This window comes from Phyllopteryx taeniolatus, chromosome 20, assembly GCF_024500385.1.
Source record: "Phyllopteryx taeniolatus isolate TA_2022b chromosome 20, UOR_Ptae_1.2, whole genome shotgun sequence".
Classification (NCBI taxonomy): domain Eukaryota; kingdom Metazoa; phylum Chordata; class Actinopteri; order Syngnathiformes; family Syngnathidae; genus Phyllopteryx; species Phyllopteryx taeniolatus.
This window is the reverse complement of record NC_084521.1, coordinates 12,734,807-12,758,584: the sequence shown is the minus strand read 5'-3', so window position 1 is coordinate 12,758,584 and position 23,778 is coordinate 12,734,807. Positions and strand designations below refer to the sequence as shown.

Below are 23,778 nucleotides of genomic sequence, written 5' to 3'. Positions count from 1 at the left end.
CGTGGTTGTGTCACTTGGAATCTAATGAATCCCCGTCCTTGCCCAGGCGCACCGTGATTATTTGAGGCGTGCCGCGTGAGTCAGCGATTCTCGAGTTGCAGCTTGAGTGTTGCATGTGTTTTATGGATTCAATGAGGTGGGAAATGAATAGAAAGGCTGCCGGGGTCACACCGAGAAAGTTGAGAAAGGCAGTGAAGACTTTGGGTTCAAAGAAAGCAGTGCCCCACCAGATGCAGCAGTCGGCGTTGTTGTTCCTCCATTCCAAAGCATACTTGTGATCAGAATAATAGCAGAGTGATTTAAAAAAAAGGACGTAAAGCCTTTTAATGTGTTATTTCCATGCACACAAATGTTTTAGGAGCACTGTGCATTCTATTCCAAATCAAAACATGAAGAAAAATCATGTAAAGAAATAGAGTGGACCCCTACATACTCGCGGTTCGGCACCTGCGGATTCACCTGTTTGCGCATTTTAATTAATTCATTTATTTTAAAAAATACATTTCCCAATTTTTTTGTTTTTGTTTTGTTTTAAAATATCTGACTGTGGAGTGGTTACATTTAGAAATTGTGTATAGTCAAACAAAACACAACAAAATAAATACCAAGTCGGAAACCTTTGGTGTACTGATAGATTCCGATCTGACTTTCAACAGTCATATCAAATCAATTACTAAAACTGCCTTCTACCATCTGATGAACATATCCAGAGTGAAGGCTTGCATGTCCCAAGCAGACCAGAAGAAGCTCATCCACGCTTTTATCTCATGTAGACTTGACTATTGTAATGGTCTTCTGACTGCACTCTCCAAAAAGAGCATTAAACAACTGCAGCTCATTCAGAGTGCTGCAGCTCAGGTTCAGACCAGAACAAAGACGTCAGAACATATTACTCCAATTCTTAAAATCTTTACACTGGCTCCCAGTCAGCTTTATAATAGATTTTAAAGTTCTGCTACTGGTCTATAAGTCACTAAATTGTTTAGGTCATGAATACATGAAAGAAATGCTAATAGGATATAAACCCAGTAGGGCTCTGAGATCGACAGACTCAGGTCAAATAGTGGAGCACAGAGTCCAAACCAAACATTGTGAAGCAGCATTTAGCTATTATGCTGCACACAAATTGAATAAGTTGCCAACAGAAGTGATGTCAGCCCCAAGTGTGCATGTTTTTAAGTCCAGGTTAAAAACTCTTCTTCTTTTTTTTTCTCTGGCTTTTTAGAACATTTCCACTTTTAAATGATATTTCTTGCGCTGTACGCTGTTTCAATTGTACTTTTATTTATTTATTTTTTCTCTTTGTTTTAAATGTTTGTAAGATGTTTTTTCTTCTTTGTTTTTCAATGCTTTTTTATCATGTAAAGGATATTGAGTTACCGTGTGCATGAAATGTGCTATATTTATAAATTTGCTTTGCTTTGCTCAAGCATAAGTTAGAAAAAATTTGGAAAATATGGAAATTCACCTGAATTACCTGATCATTTGGGGTAATATAATGATAAAAAACAAATATGAACATTTTGTTCATGAGCAGACATGAATGCAAAAAAAAAAAAAAAAAGTAGATTTATTTTGAACAATGCTTGAATCATTGTTTTCCACTGAACAATGAAAAACATCGATGAGTAAAAAAAAAATTATAATAATTTTTGATGTCACTGGTGATTTTTATGGTATTGGAATTTGAGTTCTGGCAATAAGAGTTTGGGAAAAATATACTTAAAGTTGCACAAAATTACAGAGTTGGAACCGCCTTCATGTGTGAGTTCATCTTGTGAAAGTTCAGTTCAGCAAGCACAAAAGATTCTGGGTGTGCTTTGGGCATTTTCTTTGCCCCCCCCCCCCAAAGCAATGAATTAGAATATACACCAGTTGAGTTACATTTATTCAAAGCAGTATCAAAGTTCAATATTTTAATTATACTACAGGTATTTTTTTTTTTTTACACTTGTGTGAAAATTACAAAAAAAACTATTTACTTCAAGCATTGCCGATAGATACAAAGGTTTTATTACAGCAACAGTTTGACTCTGGGACAGATTATCATCTCCAATATTTCTTATGGGAAGATTATTTTCCAAATCTGAGCAAACCAGAGTGCCCCATCATTATTTACCCGCATAAAATGTCATTGTATATTGGACAATAAAAAGCTAATGTTTTATTTAGCCCCCCCGTTCTTTTCTCTCTCTGCCTTTTAGTCTCCTTCTCAAGTTCTCTAACCCTAACCTGTACCATCTATTGCCACACTCGTGGGAATATTGACACTGCTCTGATATCTTGTGAATGTATACACAGGCGGCTGATCAATCCACTCCACAGCCTTTTCTTTCCCCAATCAAATATTTGTTCCAAGCACTTCATTTGAGCAAATGAAATGTACGCTTGCCTCAGACATACACAGCATCTTTTTTAATTTTTTTATTTGCGCTTGTGTTGGCAAGGGTGAGTGTAACAATTTGTGGAAAATTCTCATACGCATAAAAAGTAGATGCACGTGTTCAGCAATGTTTAAGCGTGTATGATTTAGCAGTTGTTCCCCAGGGGTAATACAGACTGACAGCTGGAGTCACAAGCAATGGCAGGCCTCTGGACATCATAACGCTGTCAGACATGAATATGGTGCTGCCTATATGTATCGGTCATTTCACTCCATTGCTGCTGAGGAGCGAATGAGGATTGACAATAGCACTGACATACCCTGAGAGGGAAGCTGGGATTTCTAAACTTCAGTTCCCCGAAGTTTGATGAATAAAATGCTGGGAGAAAAGGTGCTGAAGGAAGGGGTCAACCTGGGGGTTTTACATGAGAATCAGTCAGTCGTCATAAAAAACCCACCAAGCTGACCACTCCAGTGACTCCCAGAGGATCTTCCATTTTACTGTATCCACTGGGTTGGAGCTAATGTGGAAGGACATATTGGCAATGAGCTCTGAGAGCACATTTTCACCTTTGAAAGCATGATGACTCATATCACGATCTCAAGGACCAGGGATAACAGTTTGTGAACATAGGCTTCTATTTTTGATCATTTGTCAATGACTAAGAGAGCAATTCCTTGGGTGATCGATTAATGGGCAAAACTTGAGACACAGAGAGCGAAACATGAAACTCGTCTTTTATTTTCAAGTGTGTAGCAGTTTTGATTACTTTATTGTCAATTATAGCAATAAGCCCGGACCTTAGGTAGGACAGGCGATTTCATTTCTTAGTTTTTCTTGAAAGTTGTAGATGCACGTGTTGCATGAATTAAAAATGGTCATATTGCAGCTACTTAGCACTTGAAATAGGCACATGGACCTACAGAGTAAACCAGCCTCATAAATTTGCCAAAACTGTAAATTAATTTGATTGTTTAAAATGTATGAACGTATGCATTGTGTTCATATTTAGAAAATGTATACATCACTATCAAAAATAATTATGAAACAAAATAATGTATTCAGACATAAAGCTAAAAAAAAATAAATAAATATAAATTGAGAGTTGAGAGATTTTATTGCAAAAAGTTTTTTTCCCAATAACCTGAGGTAGGAAAATATACTCCATATGAAAAACAACAAGTAAAATTAAATGAGATGAAAATACATACATTATGTCTATGAGTACTGCACAATATACAATAACTGCTACATAATCAGTGATACAGATATAGTGTAACATCAAAACAGCTTTTGGGGTGGGCGGGGATTAAATATTCAAACAAAATAATGTCAAATGTATAGGTTTTGAGTAAACACACAAAGGTTAATGTACTTCCTGCCAGCAGGAAAAGCGCTGGAAATTTTCAAATATATAACAACAATATAGCAGCATTCTTTATATACCATAGTGATACATCAATCGCGTGGTCATAAAAAAATAGATGAATTCAGATTTGTTCCCCGTACATTTAAAAAACTAAGTCAAAAATATGACACAACCCTTTAGGAGAGCACCAGTAAAAATGTGCCGGACAAGTCAAAGTATATAAATGCCGCTATAATGATATATTTTTTATTTCATTAACTATTTTATATTTGATTTGTTTTTATGTAATACTGTTAAAAAGGCACAAAAAAGAAAGCAAATGTTATATACAAAACAAAATAAGCAAACCATTCATACGTTCATATATTTACAGTTTCTAATAATTTTCCACAAATGCTGACCAAATTCTGCGGCGGGTGTGTGCACACCGCTTCTCCTCATGGATGTGTCAAGTGTTTGTTTACGCTGTCATGGAGACAACTTCGAAGCCCCGCCAGTGTAGCAAAGGCAAGAAACATTTCAGCTGTTGACTTTGACAACAGGCTTCGATCAGCGCCTATTCACAAGCCAGAGTGTGCTCTCTGTTCGGGCACGCCGCTCTTATCGATGCGTGCAAGCGGGAGTCACTCAAATCACGGCGAACACCCGAAACGCCTTCCCGCCAGGAGGATTCTGCAGACTGGATGAAAATGAGACAAAGAGAAGAGTCAGTGGGGCTGAGGCTGAGGGATGTTGGTGACGGGAGTTAAGGGAGACAGATGAATAACGGGGCGATGCAGACGTCAGGGATCTCAACAAGCAGAAGATAAATGTGGTGGCGAAAGGAGGTGGAAGAAAAACTAGAAATACATGGTCGGAGATGACCACACATTCTCGAAGCGGCTGCTTTCGTTCCCTTTAAAAGTGGCGCAATAGTCTCACATAGATAGGCGGAAAGAGGACGCAGCGATCGGTGTGTGAATGGAGCATCGAACGTTATTTGGTACCCTCATTAAATACAGAATGATGTATAAATACAGTATGTCCGCAGACCTTATGTACAGTATCTAGCCCCTCCAACGATCGTTCCTTTCCACCACTACCCCCTTTTGCATATCTCGCAAATTATTTTTGCGAACTGCTTTTTTCTTCCATGTCCCCATTGGGACTCTGACCAATAGTACACCATTGATTAAGTTTTATTTTGTGTTGAGACACTTTGTTCTGTCATCTGTCACTTTTCGAGCTTCTTGTTGCCGGAGTATTGGTTTCATCTGCCTTCTTTATCATCCAACGCCACAACAAGCCTGCCCTTGTGTTTGACCCGCTGTGTTTCATTTGTTGTGAATGTTTCTTTAACATTTCTTCTTAGTGTCTTTGTACGTCACTTTCCCAAGATGAATGTCTTCTCTTATCTTCGAAGTGTAGTGAAGCGGCATGATTCATGTGGTAATATATCTGACTTTTTACATACTTTTTTTGCCACAACAATAGCACATGATACTAGTAAAAGCAGCAGCAGACGTCTGAATTTTGGCATTTTCCCTCCTTTGAAAAACATTAAGTGCTTCTCGGAACATTCACTTCATTATTTAATTTTTTTCCCCTCTACCCTAATTGCCAAGAAATGAATTATTCTAAGCAAGAGGCATGCTTATCACCCTCCCATAGGAACAGCAAGAGATGTTATGAGCTGCCTGTATCTTGAAAAGATTAAATTCACGAAGGAGAGAAGAGAGGAACGAAAGCGCTCACTTTACCTGAAAGCTATTAGTTTCTGCTCCCTATGCAAATGACTCCTTTCACTCCCCAAGCAAACCTTTTTAATTAATTTCAAGGTACTATACTGTCAACTTTGATTGCACTTCCATCTTTATAGGTTAAGATCATCTTATGGCCTATAACACCACCTGACGTGAATTAATGATGGACAAATTTTGCCCACATTAAATAAACCACTTTGTACCTTTCTGAGACGACGCCATTTTGGCTAGAGGCAGTGTAGAGTTTCCGCTTGTCTGCCGGCATCACGTCGATGTAACCGCCCGCGTTGTCCCCGATGACCCCTGCGTGAACCGCCGCGCGGCAAATACTGGATTTCTACAAGAACAATCAACAGGCAGGATTTTGTTCCGTTATACTCTCGTGTGCACACGCCCATGAACAAAATACTTACATCAGAGTATATTCTGGTGCCGATTACTCTTGATATGTTTGGGTTCTCTTCTAAACAGTTCGTTGGGCAGTACAACCTGTCAAGGAACATATAAAATCTGTGTGATGCTTATTATTCACAAGAAAGTGCTGGGATGCCGGGTCATACCTTGGGCAATGCTTTGCAGGCCTTTGGTATGGACACAGTTGTGCGACTGTGGTCTCACAGGTGATCGCTTTGACTGCAACACAGCCCAGCAAATAGTAAAAAAATAAGCAAAACTGATGGATTACAGGACTTACAAATCAAGGATTTGATACGTGACATGCAAGTTAGTAGCCTACCTGTGACCCTGGAGACTGTGAATGAATTAGCACTCTGGTATTTCCTGTGCAGAGAGAAACATCGCATTACATCTTGCACTTTACTCCAATATACCTCCATCAAGCAAAAAGGAGCAACGATGAGTTTTTTTTAAAAGATATGTATAACTACCGTTGTTTGTCTGTTGTTGGGGGCAGTGTCATGCCGAAACTGCACAACCAATTTCACAAAACGTTTTGGTAATGACATTTAGACTCCTACATGTGATCAGATGATACTGTATTTTTCTTTAGACATGGTGAAGCAGTCTGTGGCTCTTTATCCAAGGTTATTCCTTAACACCCTGTTTCAAGTAAGTGTAAACCATTACATGTTTGCAATCCCGATGACCTCGTAAACTGGCTCTAGTCCCAGTTTAGCACCAGCCACATGACTTTACCAAACCTTGTGACGAGTTGGTGCATGGGCCATGGAAAAATCTATCAAATAATGATGATGATCTTGATTGAAACAAAAGTGGAAAAATATTTATATTTTCACTGTTTCGGGAACTATTCCGTTATGTTACTGCCGACGTAAAGAAATATATCCACGTCCATCATTCATGCACGAACCAGAAATTAGCCAATGTAGCTAAAAGTAGCTTTCAACATCAGTCGAAGCTCAAGTCACTTGGTTTTGGGGGTTGCATTTTCCACTTCAAATTAGTGTTGCGGGAAACTGTGAAAACTACGCCAGACTGACCCCATCAGCTGTAAGGATATTCACTAACAAATAAGAGCAAGGGTCTCCCATACAGTATTTACTTGTCATGTGGCTGTTCGCTATGGTCAGGAGACAATTTTTCTTTTTTTGGAAAAGAGACAGCAGCAAGAAAACAGACCGCTGCAGAAAATTGGAGACTATGAGTATAGTATCACAGCAACAGGGTAAACTAACAGGGTAACGTATTTTACTGTGTGAGTCACTATGGCATACTGTATGTCCGTCATCTTGGGACAGACATAGTACCAGGCGAAACAGTGAAAACCACGCTGCGTTGAATGCATCTGTCAAAATGAGACATGCTAAACAACAACAACAGTGGAGGAGAATGAGAGTCTCCTGTATTTCTCAACATTTAACTGTTTTAAGTATAAGGGTACAAGTCAAGGACGAGTCTAGATCTAGTACTTTGGGTGGGCTGACGTATCACCTTGTTTTTAGACAACTTTCACTTGTTTCAAGCTATTTTTTTAACTTGAAATAAGTTGACAAAAAGTCTGAGAGGCGAGTAATTTTTTTTATTTATTTTTTTTTACATGATGCGTCTAATTTTAATTAGTTTTGACGAGAAATAAAATATTCTTGGTAAGATTTTGAGCATTTTCTGCCCCATACGCTTAAAAACACCAGTTATGAACCCTGTCTTTGCATAAGATTCTTCACGGAGACATTTCATTTCGTATCAGATAGACTGAGCAAAAACTCTTTGCTATTCAATTAGCTAGCGACAGCTCCAAGTGCCTAATTAACTTATTAGCCAATAGCTACGCAGTACGCATCATTACAAGCCCCTGCCGAGTCAGTGCCGTATAGAGCAATTCAAGAGGAGGCAGTGAAGCATCGCCGTGAGGTCAACTGTCATTTCATAGATTGTGTCATTAGCATTAACACAGCTGGAAATTTTTGTAGCGGTTTTGACGATAGATATGAAGACTATACTGTACGCCAGCCCGCTATAGCAGCCCTACGTGGCGGCCATGTTGGGAAAGTCGATGTTCCCTTCAAAGACAGTGCATGGGCATTGAAATTAAGTCATAACTCAACCAGTTTTCACAAGGTACTTTTTTGTCAATGCCAAAGTGTGTACTATCATCACATATTAATATAATAAATCAATTTGAAACCTAATTCATAGGGTGGGCTAAGGCAAGTTTTGGGTGAACTTGAGCCCACCCAAAATAGGGCTGGCGTCTCCACTGGTACAAGTTTTATTCAAGTGGTAGCTGAGGGCAACAAGCAAACACGAGCGGAGACGGTGGAACAAGGGTAAATTAACGTGTGGGTTTGTTTTTGTCATGTCTAGCCGTGTAATATCAACGGTTCCAATGGTTTATGTCACCTATATGGTATATACTAATCCTGCTTAGAACCCTGACAAGAAATAGTAACCTGGTATGACCTGATGTTGCCAATGGAAAAGCATGACGAGTGAGTAGATACACAGTTCGGCTTTAGTCGGAAGTGTGCACTCAAAGTGCTATTCAATTTCTTTTTCAACACTGAGCCGAAGTCTCACCCTAGTGACTGGACTCCATTCTTGTTAGACTTAATGAAAAAGTCTTTTCTTCCCTGTCTCATTACATCCATCCATCCTCCATCATTATCTATGACACCAGCGTGTAGACCGGCCCGGCATATGCTGGATTGCTGCAAAAATGAAATGACACACAAACAAGATGTGAATGTTAGCTAGCTGCTTTAAAGACACATTACAAGGAAGCATTAACTCCTGTTGTGTGTACTCACCATTTCATAGTAAACTGTCCCAACTACTTTCCCTGTAGCATCTAAGCATCCTGCGGGGCATTCATATCTGTGGGTTAACACAGAATTGGGGATGTAAAAAAAGAAATAAAAAGTACTTTTTAACTTCGTTGTGCTTTTATCCCAACCTGTGCCAAGGAAATTGTTTTTCATTGCAAGTTTTTGTCTTTGTTAGTAAGATTTGGTGCAGATTCAATTAAATGGAAATGTTTTTTTTCCCCCTCAAGGACCAGTGATAAATGAACTTGAACGAAAACATTCAGCGACATGCAAGATATGGATTATACTGTCATTTTGTCTCAGTCAAAATTAAGATTTGGCCTAGGTGGAGCGCTAGAATTGTGCTTGGTGCCATTATAGTTTTATCCTTACCTATTACAAGTCGTTCCTTTACACTGATCTCGAAGCTTGGTGTCACAGGTCACAAGCTGAGCTGCAAGACAGGAACAAAAATAGTCTTTTGAATGCGCATAAAAGAACAAACAGGCAACATCCAGCTGCCTGGATGCAGATGACTCACTTCTAAAAGCTTTTTTGGGGGGAATGCTTAGTCAGTAAGAGGATTTTTACTGTGGCATTTTGGCACAACGACAGAGTGCTTCCATTCAGCCATCCATCCCTTCATTTTTTTACAGCATGTGTCCTCATTAAAGTCACAGGTGAGCAGGAGTCTACCTAAGGTGACTTTGGGCGACAATCAAGGTACAATGTAAAAAACAACCTATAGAACTTACCCAATAAAGGTAGGGTAACAATTTGCAGCCACTTTAATTGGGTCAATTTAAAACACATCTTTTTGGGTGAATGCCTTAATTCAATAGCAATAAAAAAACTTACAAAACTTGGATATAGCTTACCACACAATTCTGGTTACATTTCAACCACAGTCCCTAAGTTGAGTTGGGGGCTAGTAAACTCTGTGTTCCTCAATATCCATGTTCTCTCTTAATATATTTATTTCACTATTTTGGTAGTATCCAGTTGTTCAATGAAGCTATTGTGCCAAATGACTTATGGAAAGACTCCAATCATTGGCCAATCGGTTGTATGCCTACACTGAAATCCTCCACAATTTCGTGAGCATTCTTTTTCATACAATCCCCAGATATGGTTTTATAAAATGAAATGCACAGATAGCCTGCTAACCTTACCTGACACACTCATGATACAAGCAAGAACAAATCTAAGTAATGATCGTTTAGCTAAGCTTATTTTACCATATAGTGCATTTTTCTTTGTGGATTTGTTTGCTTTTGTGCTGATTCGCTAGCTAACAACTGATCAGAGTGATCAGTTTTCACCGATTTTGTGCTGATGAGCCGACGACACGTCAGCTAATTAGTGCGGCACGAATGCGTCACGTGTCTTACCCCTTTGGACTCGCCAAACGCAAACACACACTCGGGAAGAGTCAAGCTAAAACAGTTACTCTCCTCCCTGCTCGCAATGTCAAGGCAAGTCAGGAAGATAAAGGCTCCAGAGCATCAAGGTTATTTAGGATTAATTACAAGGATAACATTTCCGGTCAAGACCCAATTTGTGCTTGTTAGTTATTGTTGCTCTCTCAGCACTCATCAAGCAGCCATTTATAAATTCTTTGGTTTTAACACAATTTTGTAACGATACTCCACCACCACTATGTGCACTTCCTAAGCCCTTTTTAAAAAAATAAATAAAAAATGAAACAAATGGCAGCTTACACATCTGCTGTGTGCTGACCACTTCGTTCTTTGGCAGGTCCTCTGTTGGGGGTTTGGTGGCGGGAGCAGGATGACTGGGAGTCTCAGGCTTCGAAACCCGGGGCCGGATCCTCTGTGTAGTACGGGGGGCCTCGGGCTCGATAAAGTTGTTTTCTTCTGTTTCCTCTGGAGGAAGGTGGGTCTTGTGGCCTTGGAAAAAAACAAACCAAAAAAAACAAACACCACAAAGCATCACATCAATAGAGCCAACATTTTGGCTGTTTTCTCCTTACTGACTACTGATTTTGCGACACACTTACGCACACCTTTATAGCAGAGGTTGTCCTTGCAGCCACCTCCATAAGTGGGAGGACATGCGGAACAGGGGGCCCCATGTTTGTAAGGTGCGTGGCCCCACCAGTTCCCCCTGTTTAAGTCACACAACAACCATAAAAAGAATTTTAAATTCTGTTTGACACAGACAGGACACAAGTCTTGCACATGCGGCTAATGACATCAGAATCTCGACCTAAAGTAGATAAGACATTCTGCCTATACAAAGTCAATAAAACTCAGTTTGAATGATGACGGTATTAGAGGCATAAACAGTTAATTGAGCTTTTTTTTTAATTTTTTTATTTATTTTATTTTTTTTAAATTTTTTTATTTTTTAAGTTTAACACTGATTATAATCCCCCAAGGGGAAATTCAACTGACACTGTATATATTTTTGTGTTGCATACCACCCCACACAGAACCAAATCACGCACATGCCTGGAGCGGTGTGAAAGGGACTCACAAACAGTGTTGCACCTCTTGAGCTGGGGGGGAGGTGAGCTAGGTGCCTTGCTCAAGGGCACTCCACAGCAGCCAAGAAGCAGATTAACATCTCTCCAACAACTAGTTGCCATGGTTACATTTTGTCCACAGGAGGACTCTGAATCAGAGGGACATGTTTTTGTATTGTTTTTAACTGCAGGGGAGCACTGTGGGGTACTAGCTAACACAGTCGCCTCACAGTTCTGAGATTGTGGTTTCAAATCTCGCGTGTGAAGCTTTCATGTTCTCCGCATGCTTACATGGGTTTATTGTCCACTCTAAATTGCCCATAGTTGTGAATAGTTGTCTATTATTACCCTGCAATTGACTGGCAAAGGGTCCAGTGTTTACCCAACCTCTCACCCAAGGTCAGCTGGGATAGGATCCAGCTCATCAGAGACCCTCATGAGGACAGGGGCTTTAAAAAAAAATGGATGGATGGATGAATGGCCATAAGACTGGTCATTCTAAGGAAGGCAGCTTTTTTGGACACAACATAATGGTTTACTGTTAAAGCCTCTGTGTGTGTATATGTGTCACAATTAATTGTTACCGCCCCCCCAAAAAAAAAAATTTCCAATCGCATTATAAAGTATTCATTTTGTTCTGGTTGCCAAGGTAAAAACAACAATGTATGGACTTACTTTGGTGAATAGTTGCACACCAGGTACACAGCCTTGGCCCAAATCTGTCCCCATACATTCATGTTGTAGCACAGGTTAACTGCACAGCCAACCCGACTGCTGGTGGCCCACACCAGCTGCAAAACACAGAGCATTAAAAAAATGTCTTTAATAACAATAACAACTTCAATATCCCGAAAATATGGTTTGGGTCCAGATGTAGGCGCCCGCACCTGGGTGTAATGCGTGCAAACGGGGCCGGAGCATCGGAATGGGCAGTAGGGGTTACACTCCTGGGGATAAGGAAAAGAGTAGTCTTTCACTTCATCATACCAGGCCTGAACATGGGAGGTGGGGGGGCGATACCTGCAGAGAATGAGAGGAGGTATTTCTTATTCTACCACAACATGACTTTTCATATTCACTGGTGGCTCTGGTTGATGGCTTTCTTTTTTTCTTTTGTCCTTTCTTTCTTTCTTTCAACCATCTGTATATTTAATGCACAGAAATTCAAGGTACTTACATAATATTAATCATATTAACTTTATAGTGCCTTTTTTGTTATTAATATAATTAGTGTGTGTCTGATTAATTTGCTATTAGCCTAGTGGGCATGGCAAGTGAGAAACAACAATGTGGGACAACTTCTTTTGACTGACTCCAAGCCAACCCTGAGATCATCCAGAAGCTCCAAAATTGCATTGCTAAATAGACGACAGTTCACCATAAATTTAGTTTCTGGCATTTCGAAAAATGCTTACACAAGTGGAAAAGATTGGTTCTCCCCTCTCGCCTCTCATTGTACCTGCGCCTCCGCATCACGGTTATGCACAGCGGTGCCGTGAGCATCTGCCTGTCGGATGTGGTATTTAAATAAGCAAAATCAGCTATCGTAATTCGTCTCGGGTTTGATAAATCACATTCCCCATAGTACATGAACCTATTTGCATATATTCCTCCGACAATGCACAAAATCAACTGCGCAGCAATTCGCCCTCTTTGGCAGACGCAATCCTGGGTGTGCGGTTTGTACATCAGCTTTCACATTTGTTTGAATGAGCTATCAAGTTTGCACTTTTTTTGTGTGTGCATGTGCAAACCTTTAGAAGGGCAAAGTACAGTTGTTTTCCATTTATGTACCTACTTGAATAGTTGTTTTTTTTAAATAATAAAAAGAATACTGATCATATCTCTTTATCAGTGCTATTCACTGTTCGAGGATGCATGGATGATGCATTAATTGATCATTAAGAGTTATTATTAGTAGAACAACGTGACATCAGCAATGGAAAACAAAGTTTCATCCACTTAAACTTCCACTATGACAAAACCCATTTGTTTACTATTGTTTTTATATCAATGTGTGCTCAAAACTTTGAGAGAGACCGTATCATCCCTTTAAGAATTATATAAATAATAATGCTTAAGATCATCAAACAAATGTCAATATCAGACAAATATAACCCAAGTGAACTTAAAATGCTGCTTTTAAATCGTGATTTTATTTATTAAGTAAAACTATATATATATTTAGTTACCTGTGGAAAAAGTAATTACCCCGTTTGTTAAATCATGAATTAATTGTGGCTACTCACAAATTTTGGTTAATTTTCACTGATCACACCTAAGCCTGATTACCTTCAGACCTGTTCAATCAAGAAATCACATAAACAGAATCTGTCCTGACAAAATCAAGTCGGACAAAAGATCTGAAAAAGCTGCAACAAAATGACCCGATCCAAAGAAATTCCAGAACTGTCAAGAAATAAAGTAATTGACATCTATCAGTCTGAAAAGGGCTACAAAAGCCATTTCCAAAGCGTTAGGATCCCAGTGAACCATAGAGAGAGCCATTATTATCACTAGGAGAAAACATGGAATGATGGTGAACCTTCCCAGGAGTGGCTGGCCTCTAAAGATTACCCCTAAAGAACAGCAATGACTCATCCAGGTGGCCACAAAAGAACTCAGGACAAGTTCTAAAGAACTGTATTCCCTCCCTTGCCTCAGTTAAGGTCAGTGTTCATGACACAACAATAAGAAACGATACTGGGCAAAAATGGGATCCATGGCAGAGTTTCCAAGGCGAAAACCACTGCTGACCAAAAAGAACAAAAAGGCTTGTCTTACTTTTGCACGAAAAAAAAATAAAAAAAAAAACATCTGAATGATTCCCATGACTTTTGGGAGAATATTATCAGGACTGACGAGATGAAAGGTGAGCTTTTTTTTTTTTTTTTGGGTGTAAATGTAGCGTAGCATTTCAGAAAAAGAACATCATACCAACAGTCAAACATGGTGGTGGTAGTGTGATGGTCTTGGGCTGCTTTGCTCCTTCAGGACCTGGACAAGTTGCTGTGATTGATGGAACCATGAATTCCGCCCTTTAACAGAAAATCCTGAAGGAGAATGTTCAGCCATCGGTTTGTGACCTCAAGCTGAAGTTCTGCAGCAGGATAACGATCTAAAACAAACCAGCAAGTCAACTTCTAAATGGCTTAGAAAAACAAAATGAAGGTTTTGGTGTGGCCTAGTCAAAGTCCAGACTTGAATCCGATTGAAATGCAGTGGCATGACCTTAAAAAGGCCGTTCATGCTCGAAAACCCTTCATTTTGCTGAATTCAAACAATTCTGCAAGCAAGAGTGGGCCAAGGTTTTTTTTAGTTTTTTTCCCCTCTTAATAAATGTAATCACCATTAAAAAAAAAAACAGCATTTTAAGCTCATTAGGGTTATATTTGTCTGATATTTACATTTGTTTGATGATCTTACAGTGGGGAAACTATGCAAAAATGTAAGAATTTGAGAAGGGAGCCTATACTATTATATCTATCCATCTATCGATTGATCTCTCTGAAATTAGATAAACTAGACAATTACATGATTGGTTGTCAATTACGACTACTTGCAACAGGTAAAATTACATTTTAAAGTGATACAGTTGGTTTGCAAGAGGATCAACCAGATTATTATGAGTAGTAGCAGTAGTCCACACTGAAGCTATTGTTTGAGTGACCAATATGTGAGTTATGTCTGTTATGGGTGTGAGCTAATGCTATATATAGGTGTGCTTGTACAATATGTACACAGTGTTGATGGATGATGTAGTAGGTTAATGGCTGCATTCACTTATGTGCAGGTCTTCTGGGATGATTGTTGTGGAAGAAAATGACAGCTAGTCCATGTGTAGTGTGTGTGTGTGTGTTTGTGTTTGTGTGTGTGTGTGCATGATCGTGTGTGCCCTGCCTGTTCTGACAACACAAAACGGTTAATTCGCTGTCATGGGAGATGAGTGGTTCGCTGCCAGCGAGCACACAGGCAACACTCCGGCAGAAACCAAATGTCTTCACCATGACAGTTTTTTGAGGAAAGAGAGTACACATTGCCAGAATCATCCTTTCTATCCAATTCAAACTTGGCTCTCTCCCCCTTTTTTTTTTTTTTTTTTAATATTACAAAGCATCAATTACAGTCATTTGATTCTGACGCAGTTTGATTGATGCTTACTTCTTTTCATCAATGATTCAGTTTTGAACTGCACCTACAGTATATTAAAGTGAGTCGTCAGTGTTGATTGTATATTGATGACATTTTACATTTACCTCCCCCAGTGTGCGCCCAGATTCTGTCCAATTTGTGGCAGCAAGCCCGAAGGACCGTGCTCCCACAGACAGGTCTCGGCCCACTCTTCTGCCGTGCGCTCCAACTCTGTGTCCCATTCCTGAACAAGGGAGGAGGTAGAAAAAACAATAGCAAAAGGGGGAACAATTATGGAAAACTGCACATTCCGATAAAAAGATTGACTACAGTGAACCTCCGCTAAATCATTGCTTATCGTTTGTCCCCTCGCTATCTCATTTTTTTTTTAGTGATTGATTTTTTTTAATGGGTTTTTATTAGGGCCCTTTTCAACTCTTTTTTTATTTATTTTTTTTTTATTTTTTTTTTTACAGAGTATATAAATACACCCGCTACCCTAATGTGGACAAGGGGAACAGCAAATGGATGGATGGATAGGATTATATTGCAGGGATTTGCTCAAATGCCCATAAAAGGGTTTGCCATCCACGATGAAATTAATAATGCTTCACAACGTTATGTTGCACTTAACTCTTTTCTCGTAATATATTCCGTAAAAAATACATTTAAGTAAGACCATATGTTTGTGGTAAAGATTGGACTCTGAAAATTGATAATTCGACTCGGCGGTGACTCGTATTCCAATTTTTGAGGTTTTTCTGAGAATGCTAAAAGTGTCCTCGCTCCACACTGACCTATATTCAAGCATACAAAATGTTACACTAACACCAGATGTACAATATTTTCTCTGAAGGACACCATATGCTGGCTTTTAATGGCACACCTTCACTCTCACCCTCCATCAACCGGTTTCTGGAAGAGTTAATTAGTTTTTTTACATCGGTGTGTGGGGGTTAAATTGGGACCAGGGCAGAGGTGTCGCAAGTTCCCATATTTCACACATCGGGCCGTGGACGTTAAAGCTGGCTTCTTCCTGGAATCTCATCCAAGAATTACTGCAAACTCTCAAACATACACTACTTTTAACACGTCCTTCTCTTCCATCGTGTGTCACCCACTTTGGGTCACACTGCTGTTCTCTGCATTACCCAAGAAACACACACCTATACTGTACCTCCGCACAGGATATCTGGCAGCCCTGCAAAATATCACTGAAGGGAAATAGTCGATGAGGTGATCAGAGATGAGAATTGGAGAATTAAGGTTTGTGTGCCATAGCTGTTGTTCTTCTTCACCAATGTGCAAATGTTAAATTATAGCCATACGGTGCATACTTGAAACTAGTCTCCCGCACAACCAAATGATTACCAATAGTTTCACATATTCCTATCGTTTTTCAAAGCAGAACATTAATTACAAGTGTGTAAGATTAAAGAGACCTTTGCTGAGTGGTGATAACATTTTCTCCTATGATTTAGTTAAATAAAAACAAACATTAATATGAGCCCCCTAGGTTTTAAAGCAGCAGTGTTGAAACCCTGATGTATGACATTTAATGAAGATCATTTGTTTACCAGAAACCTTATCTATGTTCCTAAATAACCTCTGCTGCAAATCAGTGCCACTGTGCAATGTCCTGTTTTCACTTTGTGCTATTGAGGCAACATTGGAAATGCCAGCTCACAGTTCAGTTATAGAATCCAGCTCAACTGGTAAGCAGACAGTCACAGAATCATTGGTGTTGTTTCCATCTCTCCATCACCGCTTAAGTCTTTCACGTCACGCACACACTTGTTTATTTCGCTTAACACTTCATTTGCAGCAACTTTTAGGCCCTCTTCGCTCATATGGCCACATTCCAAAGGGTACGGGTTTTCTTCCTTCGTACATTTTAGTTTCCTGTTCCATAATCAATTGAAAGAGTGCGGAAAGTAGTGGAAATTGCAAAATATGAAGTGGCATTTACTTGAATTGTCATGCTCTAGATAGTGAAAGAAAGCCATAGCTAAGTCTTTTGTTGAGCGAGTTATAGGTTTAATGTTCTCATACCATCAAGTTCAGTTCTTTGGTGTTGATGTTTGCAGCAATATTATGGAAATAGCATTGGACTCCCACATGGGTACCCTTAGTCCACCATATTGATTTGGAGTGTACCGTTTAGAAACTTTGTATTTTTATGAGTTGCTTCCTTTACTTGTTTTTTGATCCGGAGGCAGCCATATTTGGACAAGAATTCTGAGCCAATATGGAGTTCCACCAAGCTAAGCCGCTCTATTAGGCTTGATTTACACTGGATGTTTCAGGCTCAAATGCAATCAATTCAATTCCTATTATGTGCTTATATGAACTCTCTCCTTGCACGTATATATAAATGTTAATTCAGGACCAATTTACCAGCCTTTAATTACTTTCGATAATCTACAATCAAGTGACATTTTGAAGGACAGAGGTGTTTTGGCATCTGAAAATGCAAACATTTGAAAACCTGTCTCAAAGTGAACGGTATATATATATTTTGTTGTTGTTGTTGTTGTAATTTTAATTGTAATTTATGCCATTTATCATTTCAGTGTAAATGCTGGAAACTGTAGTTGGTGAAAATGAACGTCACGACGTTTGTGCATTTTGTACACACGGGCTCTGCCTTCAGTGGAGTGACAATTTTCAAACCAACATACAGAAGAAATGTATTTTAGCTCATTGTCAAAGAATCACAGGGGTTTCCCCCTATCTACGATTTTGGAACACTGTGGAGTGTGAACTCTTGGTTATCCAGGGGAATATTTCCCCCCCACCCCCCACACCCCCACTGTGTTGTATAATGACAGAATTGGAACGAAGCCACGGGGATAAGAGAAAGGGAGATGGCTCAGTAGAGAGGAAACAGGAAAGGGGAGAGGAGGAAATGTGGGGATTTGAATTGATGATATCTTTGAGTCTCTGAGGTGATCGCCACAGAGGGTGAGCCGGGTACTGTTTTAATACCTAAACGGACAATAACACAGCTATGTATGTGTGCATATGTGGGTGAGGGATGTTTTTATTTGCATCTGCATGCATGAGTGCGTCGGTGGAGCAGAGGCACATGAAGTCCTTCCAGTAGTGGCGCTGTGAGCTTTTCTGAGAGGTGACAGCACTCCAACAACACAGACTGAAAAATGAAGTCAGGAAAGAAGCTTGCACCACTTTCAAAACTTTAACATTTGGAAATTATTTTTTCACTTTGTCCTCACCTCACTTGATTAGTCAACCCTTCTCATCTGCCTTTCAATTCTTTGAAACCATCTCTCCTCTCAGTTTTCAAATGGGTGTATATCATCTTTAGACCTGTTACTGTTGACCTACTCTTTGCCAATGCTCTCACTGACCTCACATACTCTTGTTGCTCGCCTCCCCATAATTCACCCCTGGGTGCCCCTGAATGTTATGAAGAAAAAATGAGAAAAGAAAGAAAAAACAGCCAACTGTAACGGGAGACAGTAGAAAGGAGCCATGCACTGCTGACTGCTGGCTCAGCATTTCTCCACAAGTGTGCTTCAACTAGAAGCCTGCCAAGCTCCAATTCATTCACGTACACACACACACGCACGCACACACACACACACACACACACGCACACACACACGCACACACACACAGTCCTCCAATCCAAACTCTCAATTATACAATTGCATAGTCCAGCAATTGCCCCCAGCAGGAACTGTTTATTTGACTTCACCGTGCAATAATACTGCCTTTTGTTCTGTACCTCTTTAAGTGAGACAGAAAAAAAAAAAATCATTACTTTCTGAACGCTGTATTGATTTTTAACGGGCCGTGTTCATGTTGGTGACCATTCACAATGGCAGTCAGGCGGCAGCTACACGTGTAGCGTGTTTGCAAGCGTTCCAGTTGGCCTGAGCGTGGGGCACTTAACTTTGGAAGAGGTGTGTTTGTGTGTGTGCGTGTGTGTGTGTGTGTGCGTGTACTCATGCACAGCCTGCAAGATCACTTTTCACCATGCAATTAGAATCAAGAGCGCGACACCCCGGCTTGTTTTACCAGCTGTCTCACCCCCATCGAACACGCGCACACACAAGCACCAAGCAGCTATAGTCAAACATACTGTATCTCGTAACATGAGTAAAGTTATGCATTTATTGGCAGCATGGTGTTTTGTTTTGTTTTTTTCCTGAAAAAACAACCAGTCACATGTGTAGGGACTAATGTGTGTAAACGTGCCAGCTGCTCTGGTGGCGCTCACTGAGCTGTACGGCCCACAAGTACACTTCCGAAGTTCAGACTGGGGTCACTTATGTCGCTTTTCCCCTGCTAAGTACAAGCTTGGCTAAATTTGGAGGGTTTTTTTGGTTTCCCATTTCAGAGTAGTAAAGAGGAAAACTGCATAACGCTACGCTGGATTGAATGTATCAGTCCTAATCTTTGACACACTAACGAACAACAACAATGGAGGAGAATTAGGTTTTCTTGTTTTATATTTGAGTTTTGATTTCTAACCATGTACAGTGTGCAGGGACTGAGCCCAACAACAACAAAAACTGCACGTAATTGACACCTCCCAAAAAGACTTATAATCGCCCTTCGAAGCCAAGGGATGTTGCTAAATGAAGCTCCTCAACTCACTTCCACATAGCAGATGGGTGAATTATTCAGTGAATAACAGAGGATAGATTTCCACCCAAAATCCATGAATAGTTCATTTGCAAATGCCGAACCGTAAATATAAGATTAATTAATTTGTGACTAAGTTTGTAACTTCATTTACTGATATATGAAATCAATTTTCTTAATTTGAACTGAAATAAAATGCCATTGATCCGTTCCAGCCACCCAAAAACACATGTTTTTAAAATAGCACTGGATTTTAAAATATAATATAAAAATGTGGCAAACATAACAAAGGAGAATGTAATGACACGCACGCACAAAGACACACACACACGCACTGTAGTATTCATGTGTCGTGTGCCTTTGAGAGGCATGACCGAGTGAGTGACATCAGGAGCTCGGACTGCAGCTCGGATTGGCTGTTTATGACGCGGTTGGTTCAGTCTGAGGTCCCCTCCATGCTCCTTGCGAGTGTTTTCATTTTGTATTCGCTCTAAAGCTTTTAGTCTCGTTCAATAAAGGGCTGAAAGTACATCGGTGCCTCTAATTCAAATTTTAGCTCACAACTCGAAGCAAAACATCGAGCATCGGCAAAACTTGTAAGTTGGGACACTATTAAGTCGGTGTACCCCTATATTCACAAATGTTGTGGCAATGACAATGGGTTCTCATCACCCATGTGGAAAGGTTGAGACCCTTGACACCCCGACTGATTTCATAACTTTTAGTACCCTTTTTGTCAATTGAAAAATGTCTATAACAGCTTGAGAAGGTGCCAAGTAGTAGAAAAGGAGTATCATAGTACACACCATAGTCAACCGACTGCATCCACTCACCATGTACTCCATGTTGGATGCTTGGGGGTACACTTGACCTCGGAGCTTGTTGTGCAGGTCCAGTATAAGCTGGGCGTCACTGTCGGTGATGGCCCTCCTCCCCCTCTGCTTGGCCTCCCACCAGTCGCCATCCTCATCCAGGTACTTGTCCAGCATCTGCTGCCACCCCGTGGAGTTGAGATGCATCGCCATGGAAACAGCCCACTGGGTGACCGATAGCAGCAGCAGCAGCAGTAGTAGCAGCGGGGATACGCCCCTTGGTCGGTTTGGTGATGGGAGTTTCATTTTTATTTATTTTTTTATATCAGTGCTGATGTGCACCCCCCAAAAAATGCCACGTAGAATGGATGTGTGGTGTTAGGATGGAGATACAATCCTTTGCACTGGATTGTGTGAGCTGGCAAGAAAAAGTAACACTTTGTATGAGACCATCAAGTCAGCTCTTAAAGGTTCAGGCAGCTTTAAGTCTTACAGTGCAGTAACCTATTCATGTCCCTAAAATGCATGTTTCTCAAATTTAATCAAAGCACCTCGTAGCTTTAATATTTAAGTTGATCCCTACAGTAAGTCCCAAAGCCAAATAACGGCAACTTTACAGGTAACATTGGTTAATGCAATGCACTAGCTTGTCACTCCAAGTGTTGACCTGTATGACAAATTGTAGCGAAATACTTTACAATTAACATTAACACAATCACTGTTTTGTTTTTTTTGTTTTTTTTTTGCATTAAAATTGCAAAGAACTTGTATCATTCATGACATAATTGTAATACAGTTGCCCCCCCCCCCCCCCCCCGGGAATCGCGAATTCACCCATTTGTTTCCAGTTATGAGGTCTACTCATAACTGCATCCTACTGGTTTCAGAAGTATGTGACTTAAGTGTGGCGGCGTTAATGTTTCCCACTAATCCTAACCCACCTTAATGGCTCACCTTAACCCCGCTTTAGCCCCAACCCTAGCCCTAAACCTAACCAGAACAAACGTCTTTGTTTTTATTTCGTCCAAATGTGATACATGTTTGGGATGTCATCGCGTCACATGTGCGTGGCCTGCCCTCCCCGTGATGCAGGAGCCAAACATGTTGCAGCCGGGCGTGTCTTAAGGCCTCGCCACATGCCGTTTTGTTGATACCGAGGAGGCTCAGTGTTTGCACAGGCTGAGGAGGAAGTTAGTTCTTGGACGCTCTTATTTTATTTACAAGTCACCGGAAGTCTAAAAGTGGAGAGAGAGAGGCGGCGACTTGACTAGACGGTGCAAGCAAGCAGACACCGGCGAGAGCTGTTTTTTGACTCAAGATTTTTCCCTTTACTGTACAATACTGCATTTTTGTACAGCAATGTTTAAAGATGTTTATTGGTGTATGAAATGCTATTAAAGTCTTTAAGGATAATAGGTTGTAGTATATTTGTGGACTAAACTATTAATATAGGCAACTATAACTATCACTTATCACTTTTCGGGGACGTCAATTATACGCGGAAATTTGCTAATCACGGCCTGACTCAATATCTACCCTCTGGGAACAGTCAGGGTCCACTGTTATTCACCCCAAGAAATTGGTACATAGACCACTTTCTACGGGACCACCAGGTGTCCACAGACCACATATTGAGAAGCCTTGCTCGAGTTCAGCCATTATGTGTATGTATTAGACTACGCGGTAACTGTTCATACATTCCTGGGTAAAAGAGTAGAAAAAAATGAAGTGCAAACATTTCGGGCTTTCAAACCAAGGGCCACATATTCTATCCAATACTGGATGGCGTGGCTTCACTGGGAGAACACTGGAGCCAGTGATGAAATTCCTTACTGCTATGAAAGTTGGAATTAAATTCAAAGAAATGAGCATGCACACTAAGCATTTAAACGAGCGAGTGCCCTGTGCAAAATGCGTTATGGACGAAAATGTACCTGAAATGGATTGAAGTGCAGCCCACTGAAAGAAATCCTGGGCTGCGTGAAACAAGCGAACTTTTGCAGCAGCCGGTATAAAATCCGCCTTCAGAGGTCTGCGTGAAGTGAAGAGTTCAGGTGCGACTCGAAGTGACACAAAGTTTGCTTGGCTTTTTTCTGCAGTGTGCACCTTTTGAGTCTTAGAGGTTTTTGCAGCAAAGCCTCCTCAATCATCGCTTAGCAACATTTTATCCTCCGCTCAGCACGCTGCTGCCTCTGGCCACGCCCCTTCCACCCGCTGCCAAAGGCTTCAATGCTCGTGAGAACATTCTTTTATTTTTATTTTGGACTTCATTTTTTTCTTTTTTCTTTTTAGCCTTGAACTTTTACTAACTATTATATACTGTATTCTAACTTATTATTCACATTTCATATCTGACTGAAAAATCCAACATGCTTTAATCACATGAGTGACTAAAGCATGTTAGTTTTAGTTTAGTTAGTGTGTAATTGTTTACTCGCCCGACTTGGATGCATTGAGTCCAGTTCCCACTCATTGACTGTGGGAATGTGAGTGTGAATGGTCTCTCGCTCTGTTCCCTGTGATTGACCAGTCAAACGTGTAAGTGTGCTTTTCACCAAAGTATTATTTTAATTTGTCTTATTTAGACTTTCTGAACTTTGTCTGAATGGTTGTAATGTCATAATGGCATTGCCACAATTACAAGAGCATGCATAGAATCTCTGATTTCCTCTCCGCTGCTCAAACACTGCATTCTATCTGTGGATTGCCATGATAGGCTGTAACCTTTATTTAGCATGCTTTATTTACCAATTCACATGAACGTTCTTAGTTTCAATTTCTGGTGTCTCTTCGTGTTAGCGGCTGACTGTGTTGAGAAACGCGTTAATCTAAGCCAGAGTGTTTGCCCCCTCGGTGGGGCAAGGCGCTGAGGGTGGCCCCCTTTTCACCTAAATGTTCACAGGTGACCTCTCTTGGGGGGTCAAAACACAAAGCGACTGTTAATTCCAAAGGCCCAACCTGTCGTCAGCGTTTCTCCCCGCCTCAAACACGCGAGCAAATTCCAGTAACATAAT

At 40.4% G+C, this 23,778-nt stretch overlaps 1 protein-coding gene across 1 annotated transcript; it reads right to left on the bottom strand.

Moving 5' to 3' along the window:
- Positions 1-3,482: 3,482 nt before the first annotated feature.
- On the bottom strand, positions 3,483-22,933 carry crispld1a (cysteine-rich secretory protein LCCL domain containing 1a). The gene is made up of 15 exons (XM_061758860.1): positions 22,699-22,933; positions 20,786-21,182; positions 15,464-15,582; positions 12,095-12,227; positions 11,883-11,998; positions 10,746-10,846; positions 10,441-10,629; positions 9,113-9,173; positions 8,723-8,789; positions 8,493-8,623; positions 6,232-6,275; positions 6,056-6,128; positions 5,909-5,984; positions 5,699-5,832; positions 3,483-4,432 (listed from the first exon to the last, which is right to left on the bottom strand). Exons 2-15 carry the CDS (start codon positions 21,068-21,070, stop codon positions 4,381-4,383), a joined length of 1,581 nt encoding a protein of 526 aa, XP_061614844.1. The 5' UTR covers positions 21,071-21,182; positions 22,699-22,933; the 3' UTR covers positions 3,483-4,380.
- Positions 22,934-23,778: the final 845 nt, after the last annotated feature.

Excerpts from the sequence above, each read along its gene's own strand:
- crispld1a (XM_061758860.1), bottom strand. The coding sequence starts at position 21,070 with ATGAAACTCCCATCACCAAACCGACCAAGGGGCGTATCCCCGCTGCTA. Across the intron at positions 9,174-10,440 it reads GGTCAGCACACAGCAGATGT|CTCAGCTTGTGACCTGTGAC; the intron begins GTAAGCTGCCAT and ends CCTGTCTTGCAG. Across the intron at positions 5,985-6,055 it reads CCTGCAAAGCATTGCCCAAG|GTTGTACTGCCCAACGAACT; the intron begins GTATGACCCGGC and ends GTTCCTTGACAG.